The sequence below is a fragment of the Falco rusticolus genome, chromosome 15 (assembly GCF_015220075.1).
Source record: "Falco rusticolus isolate bFalRus1 chromosome 15, bFalRus1.pri, whole genome shotgun sequence".
Classification (NCBI taxonomy): Eukaryota; Metazoa; Chordata; class Aves; order Falconiformes; family Falconidae; genus Falco; species Falco rusticolus.
The window spans coordinates 18,241,800-18,252,319 of record NC_051201.1 but is presented as its reverse complement, the minus strand read 5'-3'; the positions used below and the strand labels follow the sequence as shown (position 1 = coordinate 18,252,319).

The window sequence follows — 10,520 nt, the reverse complement described above, 5'->3', positions numbered from 1 at the left end:
TCGCCTTGCTCTGTGACCTGGATCTGGGGTAGCTTGGACTTTAGTCTATCCCCAGCCCTGAGACAGAGACAACTGATGCTAACTATTCCCTTGACGCAGTAGAACACTCGACAAAATCTGCTGAGTGAGAGATTAAACCGTGAAATGAAGTTCCCTGGAAAAACCACCGATCACAAACCTCACCACCTTTTACTCTATGTGCAAGACACATTTCTTTGATATTGCCTTGTTTAACATGACTGTGTATGTTTTAAACTGCAAACTACTGTAACAACCAGAGAACAATCTGTTTATTCACTCAAACAGGTAGATGCAGTGCTGGGAGGCACCAAGTTCCTACTATTCACATAACATAAGCGTTTGTGTCAAGTATGGGAAGTATGAGGTTGCACAGCCAGAGGAATATCTTCTAAACATAGCAGCAGCGTCACAAACTTTTGCTGAAGGAAATTGCTACAGGGGGTAGAAGTGAGTCATGAACATTTATGGCATGTCTTACTAAAGTAACAGAAATTAATCTGCCTTCCTTACTAGAAGATTTGCAATGTAACCAGAATTTAATTCTCTTAATTTAAAAAAGAACAACAAAACCCCAGCATCTTTTTTATCTATTTCCCATTATTAAATTGCCAGCATAAGCAGATGAGGATAACTATGCCATCTAACTTGGACTTGCAATACAGGTCAGGTGGAGAGAGATGCCCCGCTCAAGACTAGATTCAGAGCATCTTTGAGTTTGCTTCTTTGAAGAAGCTTACCTCTCACTATTCAACATCTAAGAAGCTTAGTGAAATTAATTTTCTCATTTTCTCAGTAGGCATCTGAAGTTAGATGGTATGAAAAATAAACTCCTCTTCTTCCATGCACTGCAACAAGAAGGTACTGAAGACAAAGCCTATCACCTTCTGGAGGACAACTGATGGACAAAGAGATTCTTTAAGTGATTTATTTTATAAATGTCAGTAAATTAGCAAATACATACAAACTTAAACATCACTGCATATCTCACAGTGTTGTATAAACAGTCCTTAATAAAATTTACATGTAGTAGTACCAAGTAAGCAAGCAGCAAAAATATTCTAATAAACTGGTTTGCAAATATACATACTTGAGAGAATGCCAATCTGATAAATAGTTTTTAAGTTTTCTCACTTTAAAGACATGTCAGCCTAACAAAGCACACAACTTGTTAATAATTTTACTGTTAATCCTGAGACAAAAAAGGAAAGAAAGGGCACCAGTGGATAGAAGAGAAAGAACAGCAATGGAAGAACTGTGGAATGCTTTGATAATGTTTGGGTAATAAATTATTAGGATGCTCGTCAAAATAACTAGAAAAGTAGTGCTCTCAGTAAAGTACTACCAGACTACCAAATAGGAACCAGACAAAAGTGCTAACAGGTGCATAACCAGCATTCCAGTTTGTTCCAGCAATGCATCTTCACCTTAAAAAACAGCACCCCAATACCCACAGGGTATTTTTTTACGAGTTTACTAGTAGAGCAGTCATACCACCTTGTGGGGTGCACAGTGGACACACTTCAGATAGAGCTAAATGAGTGTGGATTGTATAACATTACATTATATCGTACTATATAATGCATATCTGCATATTATCCATGGAAAAATTGAATAGTTCCAATAAAATTTACCTCTCCCATTGAGACCTCAGGGACTTGCAATGTAACTAAAAGATTCACTGCAAAGTTTAATCAAACATTAGAAGGCCTGAAAGATCTCTGTTACATGAGATGTATTATTGTATGTGATGCAACTAAATAATATGTCAAATATGACATGAGGAGGACAGATTCCAGCTCCATAAGATATATCTTTGGAGAGAAAAAGTTCTACGAGAGCATCTTTTAATCTGTAAACTGAGCTGATTAACGGGAAGTAATTGAGACACATAGCGATGGAGGATTACGTATGCTCGGTTCCAGTGTCAGCAGTCAGAACACAGCCGCACTTTTGACCCCTGCCTCAGTTTCTCTGTGTAAAGCATCCTAAGATCTTAAGATAAAAAGCCACTTGAAAATATTACTACAATTAGATGTTACATTTTTCAGTGAAGCTTTTGAGCAGAGGACCTTGGAAAATTTCTTCCCATTCCATATACCTTATATGTATATGTACATATATATGTATCCTTGATGGATACAATGAAATAGAAGAAAAATGGAGGAAAAGCTTCTGCAAATATACAGGTGATTTCACTATGTTTGTTTTCTACTTTTTTATGTAGACATTCATCTTCTGCAAGAAACCAAGCTCCTCAGGACGTGCTGGATAGCAACAAGCCCTAGTCATACATGCTTAGTTTCAAAGTTACGTTACTCCTCAGAGGGAGAAATCAATGTATACTATATTAAAAACAATCATCACAGCCCTTTAAATGATTGGATGGTTTAGCTTTGAATGCAATTCAACCTAATAGAGGCTTTAATGACTTTTGACAGATTGTTCCACTGATCAAGGGACATGTACGAAAATAACTGCCTACCAAGCCCTGATTTGATTTTAAGAAAAGAAAACTGAAGGTTAATGGTAAACAGAAGTTGATTGTTCACATTTTCACTGAAATAACTCTATCTGACCTGTTCTTAGAAGCAGTGAAATAAAGGATAATGGGAATCCTATACACCTGACTTTTTACTTTAGACTCTAATCAAGGAGACTAATCAGACCAAGATGTGTTGGCATGAAAGCAAGTATTTGATGATACAGAGGGGGAGGAGAACAACTTTCATGACCAAATTCTGATTTGGCATGGACAAGCACTGTAAAACTGGTGGGGTATTAGAGGATGTACACCATGGCTTAGTACGTCCTTTTCTATCCTGTGAATTATGAATGCTATCTCCAAAGCAACAAGAAGATAAACCATAGTTTTCACGTCATGTGTGAAGGGCTCGCACCCAAACATCAGCGTTTTAATGTGGTAATTTTATCAGTTATTTGTTGGCTTTTATTTGAGATGTTACTCAGCCAGTTCCGCAGCCTCACTAAGTACGGTCTTTTTTCAGTCGTATAAATGATCTTCTCTTGTTCAATGAGTGCCCCCAGGCTAAGGTGAAGAGGACATATGGCTGTAAATGAAGACGCAAGCCCAGCCACATTGAAGGCAATGAGTCTCGGTTTGGGCTGGCAAGAGAAGAGCAGAGGCTCCATTCAGGATTCCCTGGGCACTCGCAGGTGGGTGAGGAGACAGCCAGCACCGGGCAGGTTGGGAGTCCTCACCAATATTGAATGTTGGTGGTTTTGCCCGAGTCTTTCATCACCAGCTGACAGCTCCCACCCTCTACTGCCAGGTTAGTGCAGGGCTGAGCTTGTCGCTCTGCCGTGGGCAGTGCAGTGCTGCCTTGTTTCAGCCAAGGCACCTCGCTGTGACACTGTTCTGTTTGTTTGTCTGACCCTTCCCCGCAGCAGCTCGCCATCCCGCTGGGATCGTTCGGAAGATGAGCTGCAGCAACTTCCATCTCAAACGGGAAACAGATGCTGTGTGGAGGTACTCAGTCCATGGAGGTGTAGTAGGATAGTGGCGGAGGTTGAAGCTGGGGATCAGGGTTTCTCCTGCCTGTGCTACAGTGGAACAACTGCTCTTCCCAGCCCGCTAACCTTAGTGCAAGAAGACAGTGGTCGGCTCCTAGCAGAAAGCTGAGGACCAGCTGTCGGGGGCACGAGGAGGGTTAAGGAGCCAACATTAACTTTGCACCAGGTGGTAACAATTAAGGGGGAGATCCTGACCTGCACTGTACATGTTACTGCTCAATGACTCCCATATGGGTTCAGTTAATAAAGTTGTGGCCTTGAGAAAGCTCATCCCTTGTATCTCATCTCATCTCTCTTCCCCTCCTCTCATCCCAGCTTGGAAATCAGCTCCTGGGCTAGTTTAATCTCTGTTACGTTAGCCCAAATTCCACTGCATGGACTATCGGCATGACACTACTATAGCTGAGAAAGGAGCAATGGCCGCTCTTAACACACTATAATATTTAAGCCATCTATCATGATGGATTTCAGTATTCTTTTAATTTCTTTTTTTTTTTTTTTTTTTTTTTTTTTATGGCACCGGAATACCTGAATCTGTCCCACAGCATTAAGAAGTCCAGTATGATTTTTAAGCACATCTTGCATCATCACAAGTGGAACTAAAGCTATACTCGGATGATAATAAGACAACTGATTTGGATATTTATTATGTTGCATGTTACCCATCCTGGACAGTCTCCAGCTGGCAATTCCTCATGGCATTCTTATTTATACTTTAGATAACCAGAATCTACTGTAAAGCTTAGAGCATGAGCATGATGCCTTCAAAATCTACTGTACTGCGATTAATATTTTTTATTTACATAACCTTTTAAAAGGAAGAAAGGACCTACAGGATAAAGTATTTTCATATACAGAGATATGAATAAAGCATTACAAAAACATTTCTAATTACATTGCATAACACAGCAGTTTTCTATCAAATACTTAAAAACGGCCTTCACCTTTCATCCCCCAAATCACAGAAACAATGAAATTTTTCATTTTCTGCCAACATTTTCTTTCTATCAGTGTAAAACCTACTCTGTATCAGATTTTTTAAAGAAAGCCCTTGCCTCGAGCATTTCATTTGTATTGGTTCCATGTTTAGTCAGTAGCTTTTGTAAAACTGATGAATATTGTCTAAAGGCAAGTGCAGACAGGCAAACAGATCTGTATCTTCTGCAATCCATTTAGCCTGACACACACGTGCAAGTGAACTATTTTACCTTAATTCTTTCATGGCTGATGAAAAGTAAATGTAAGCAAAGTCGTGAACTTCACCATTTAAAAAGAATCACCGAACCTAATGTTAGAAGCTAATTTATGCTCTCACCTCTTCCCTGAAAAACACTGACCTTGGTCCTCGTGCCTCTGGAGCACCCAGACTTGGCAAACAGTTGCTATACACAGAACAGCGATCAGAGGCTGTGTCTTTCAGCTCATCCTAAATGGAAACGGGTTATCTAATGCTGAAATATGCATTAGATATTCATATATATGAAGAATATATATAATGAATAATAGTGCTAAAATATCATGAGCTGTACTATAACTATTTGAATAAAATAAAGAAAACTTCCAAGTATTTGTCTGCTTCTAGTACGTAATCCAAACACAACAATAATTTACACTTGATCTCTCCATTGCTTTAATAGATCTTTACCTGTAACCACGTCCTCCCTTTGGGGTACCCTTTGGCATTACTACATGCTTCAAACAGTTCCATCCACCTTACTTATGTCTTTGCTATCAGCTCCTGCGGGTTTTGGAGATATGAAATCTTCTTACACTTCTGTACTTCAGCTGAACTCAATCAAGTTATATCCATTTAGGATATACATATGGATATACTGGACTGCCACACAGAGCATTAGTCCCCTTTAACCACTTGATTATTGGGATTTTGCCAGCGAATCCTAGGTCTTAGCCATTCCAAAGGTGTTCATGTGTCTATGTCATTGCCATCCATGGCTCAAATGAGCGCTATCTGACTGCATCGAGGCTAGTACTAGTTCAGCTAATTTAGTAGCTTAAATCTTCAGCACAGACAAGACGTGGAATCACGTATTTTTTAAAATTCTATTATTGCTGCCAGCAGTCTCCTAATACAAGAAAAAACCCAGTGGTTTTTCTTCACTACTGCTGGAAATAATTATTTGCCAATCATTTTTTTATAGCTGTGCCTCCACTTCAGCTAAAAACTACAATGTTATGTGCCTTCTCTACCCTTTATGGCTGTCAGATTCATTTCAATACTGTGATCCCCACGGTTTCTAGCAGCGCTTAATTAAACACAAAATAATCATAAAGTAACAGCATAAACAAACAATCCCCTTAAATGCTGCGTTAACAGTGTTACATCATTAGCTTGTTTGAATTCATCTTGCTCATTTCCAAAGTAATATCTGTTTCTGTGAGAACTGCCTTTTCAAAAGCAGAATTCCCACATCTTCAGCTCATTTTTCTCTAAGTGATCTCCAAAGTAAACAGCATTTAGTGTGGCATTAATCCAAATATATGCTATTTGCCCACTGGTAAAGCCAGCTTTAGCTAGTGCAGGAAAGAAAAAGCTATGCCCACAACAGTATTTCCAAATGTTAAGAATTAGGTGGCACAAGAGACAAAGGACAAATGTACGGATCAAGGGTACAACATACTCAAACCTGCTTTAAATAGTAATTTATTCTTCAGAGACTCTTTACATCCTACAGGGTGGCTAACAGCTTTTGCAGAGTGAAATGCTGGATGCAGGTCTTTCTACTTTTGCTGGCCTAGCTACGTCAAAGGTGTTAAGAGGTACAATCTCTACTCGATATAATTGTCCTGGCAAAAGCTGGTAGGTGTGGACACAGTTTTATACCACTAGAACTGAATTTTTGCTGGCACAGCTTCTTTAGCTCCAGGGAGGTCTGGCATATGTTATACTGTCACAAGTACAATTTTTGGCGGTACAAGCCCCATCCACACAGGGAGCACGCTGCCAGTACAGTATACTGGTATGCTCTGGGTAAGCCTGGCCTCAGCAGTCATTTTAAACATAAGATTAACACAGGAGGCACATTCATTTCTTGGTGGCAACGTCAAGCTCTGAGTCTTACTGGTTTCTTTTGTAGTGGTAATGCAGACTGAGTGCTGTTTCACCATAATATGATTTGTTTCTGCTTTTTATGACAAAGGCGTACACCAGCTCAAGTTAAAACAGCAACTTAACCAAATGAAAAATCTCTTTTATTCAGGAGCACCCTGTATCATCCAATGTAGAACGGCTCTTTTTTATAGCATGTTACTACAAAACAGATCACAAACAGCCTAGTTTCTCAGAGTCTTCTGGTTTTGCTCTCCTACAGCTCACTAGGTCAACACAGATGCTGCGGTGCTCCGTATCACACAACCGAAACATAATCTGTCAGGGGACCCCACACCCCAAATGGAAACCCCTACTTAGGTCTGTCAGCTCTTTAGACAATGTGGTGAGAAACCTGGCCTCAGAACAGGATTCACAGCACGCAGAAACAAAGTAATGGTTAGGAACCAACCTCTGAGCTCAGGGAGCCCAGGAGGTGCAGATCCACGTGGGAAATCTCCCCCAGTACTACTCAATTGCCATGAAGAACAGCACAAAAGTCTTGGGATCTGCATCAGGACACTCCCCCACAGCTCCTCCTCTGAAAAAATGCTCCAACGAGGAGCCAGCCATTGCAAAAAGGACATTCTCCACCATCTGCTGCACCTCTGTGTTAGTGGATGAAGAAATCAGAGCTCTATTCTGAAGGCATCCAGCAGGCCCACCCCGAGTGGGGTCTCACCAGGATGCCCAGAATCATGGGTCCTGCCTTGTCACAGATGTGAGCTATGCCTTGCGCTGCTCAAACCTGCCAAGCCAGAGGCAATTCCAGGCACTCATGGAAGCGGAAATTTAGATGCCAAGGGAACTTGTGGAAACAGGGATATCCATGGGCTGTAGGGTCAACGGGAGTTAGAGCAGAGAAGGAAAGATCTGAGGCTGGTAGTGTGGACCTCAGGGCTCCAAAGCCACCTGTTTCTGTAGATTTGGGGCCTGTTTTTTTTAAATTATGAGGCTGTAGCAAAGGTACCATGTGGAGCCCAGTAAAATCTGCACTGATGCATAAAATAACACCTGATCAAGGAATCATAAAGCTGAAAAGATTTATGTTGGACTAAAACGCTTCTCTCCAAATGACGAGCATCAATAATTCTAGGCTGGAAGGTCACTTGTTATTCAACCCACTGAACAAGATTTTGTAGATTAGCAATTACTTCTTCAAGATCATATGGCAGAGGCATATTACATTCATCATCTGTCCAGAAGGGACGGCATTCTGGTTTCTGGTCTTCTGGCAAGCTCTCTGCCGCTTCTGACTGGCATCTGAAAAGAAAGGTAAGAAGATGAACTACTTAAGTAAAACTGTATCAAGAAACTGAATACTCAGCGAGGATATATTTGTGATTAATTTAAAGAGAGAGATGATAATAAAAAAGAAATACCCCATCTTCTGACCAAATGGATTGCTCATTTCCAGTGAAGTTGATTTCTGTTGTAGGCTTTCTGTTTTCTATAGGGATTTCTCAAAAAGCCAATCACAGAGAAAACTCAGTTAGTGTACCTTTATATGGTGAATTATTTTTTCATTATCTCAGCTGTTATTTAAAGTATGTGATTAAACCATTATCAGATTTAAATGTTTGCCAGTTTCCAATGTATTACTAGATTATTGAGAAAGATTAAACTGAATTTACTGCATTAAGGTCAGGGGGGATAGATTAAACAATATTAAAGAAGCTGGACTAGCATTGTAGATTCCGGAGATTTACAAGTGTATCAACCTGCTTAGCTCTGAAAAAGGCAATATAAAAAGAGAAAATTCTATAAAGATAAATGGAAATGGAGGTTAATAACAACTTCCAATGATGAATAGGTGGGCAAAACTTCAATAAAATTAAATTAAGAGGTTAGTGTATGTTAGTCCCCAGAGAAAATGTTTAAATTACAGTGTTTTTTATTAAATGGATTATTCATCAATACTAGTGAAGTCTAATTATAATATTCAACTGAACTGCAGCCTGCAGAGGAAAGTTTTATGTGGCAACCATCACATCCCTTAAGATTAGGGTGTAATACAACATGCTGCATCAAAAAAATTGTCACAGTGCAAGGACGATTTCTCCCCTTCTCTTTTCCCCTCCCCTCAAACAACTTGCATGTTGCTGATTAATTAGTTAACATTTGCAATGTGGCAAGACAAAGGAAAACGCTAAGCACCACTGTAGTTTTGGAATATACTGCAGGTCTACATAGCTCTTTGGAGGAAAAAAGCAGATTGTAGAAATACACCTTTAACTCTTGGAAGACATTTTTTAAAATTCATGTTCTGTAAAGCACATAATTACTGCAACAATTTAAAAGTTGTTTTAAATGTATATGCGTCTTTCATCTCTGTAAAACGAACTCTAAAAACATGGACACATGCAACTTCCTTGTCTACACCGTCGGCCTTCTGGAGGGGACTGTTTCCAAATGAAAGATGCCTTCTTCTCTTGGGAATTATTAATGGCAGTGTAATCCCCAGGAGAAAACATACTTCAGCTTTACACCCATGTTGGTGTGTGGTTAATTGCCGCACCAGCATCCTGGGCACTCAATCCATCGTACATTACACTACAAGGACAGTATTAACACATAACATTCCAATATATCTTCAGCTCTCCACATCAGCCCCTGATAATAGCATCTGTTAACATGCACTAAGTACTATTATGTAGCACATCACTTCATAAATAATAAGATTAGCCGACCTCAGGGCCCTGGGAAGAGTAATGTGTTTAAATGTTCTCATTATTTATTTAAAACAAGAATTAAAGGAACAGAAGCTACTTGTGACAATCCTCTTAGCATAAATATTAAACTGTTTGCATTGATAAGCTGCACTGTACAGAATAACAGAGGATTTGTTTTGCCGGCTGCTTTATAATAGTTGTTAGAGCAAATGCAGTTTAGTGTATGAGTTCTGAGAAGTACTTAACTGATTGTGCCATCATGTTCTGAAGACATTTTCCAAATTATATAAAGGAACAGGAGAAAATTAATATGCAGGGGAAGCTGAAACTAATTACAGCATAACTCTATAAGGCTTTAAAAATCTCGCTTTATTTTCTGTCTTGGCACAAAATAATATGCTCAGTTTGCTGGGTAGTATAAGATATTCCAGTTAAAGCATTTCAATCTAAAAATGGATAAATTAACCATGTAGAGATTATTGCAGATGACAAATCAAGAAGCGCAGTCGGTAAATACTGCAGGCGTGTTATGTGGTCTGCAAAACTCAAATCATAACAATAAACATCCTCTCCCTCGCACATCTGCTATTAACAGCAGAGCTCTCACTGAGAGGAAAAACATATCAGCCCTTAGCCTCCTCACCATTTCAGTCCGTTTTTACCCTTTGTGTCCTCTTTTTTCGCCCTTGCCCTTGCACATAAATGGATAGACCAGCTTTCCCCTCACATCTGAGGCTCGGGCATTGGTGTTGCCATAAATGTGGCAGCAGCGACGGCCCTGCCATGGCTGGACAGCCCATCACAACTCTTCTCATCGTGCTTTCCCTTCTCTGCTTTTCTTACCAGCAGAGCCACCTCTGAAAGGTCACCCCACAACGAATTGTGTGCCCAAACTTCCAGGCACTCATGCGCTTGGGAAGTTTTAGCCATATCGTGTTCCACGTGAGGGATTAGAGGGATAGAAGTGTGTCAGGTCCTCAGAATTCCTGCACAAATCTGATGACATAAATGCACCAGTGCATAATGCAAAAGTGTAGAAAAGGGGAAAGCAGTGCCACAATATTGCAAGTTCTGCAAACCCATAGCTCCTTCATCTTTCTCTCCAGGGTTTCTGTTGCTTTGCTTTCTAACACTAGCAAGAACAGCAGCGAACATTACATTTTTACATTTTCCAAGGCACCTATTTTGAC

General features: G+C 39.9%; 1 protein-coding gene across 1 annotated transcript in view; it reads right to left on the bottom strand.

The window, feature by feature from the left end:
• Positions 1-931: 931 nt before the first annotated feature.
• FTO (FTO alpha-ketoglutarate dependent dioxygenase) overlaps positions 932-10,520 on the bottom strand; it is a 260,416-nt gene continuing 250,827 nt past the window's right edge. The window contains exon 9 of the mRNA XM_037409167.1: positions 932-7,921. Coding sequence (XP_037265064.1) covers positions 7,771-7,921 — 151 coding nt within the window. The 3' untranslated portion in view covers positions 932-7,770. The remainder of the gene's footprint in view (positions 7,922-10,520) is intronic.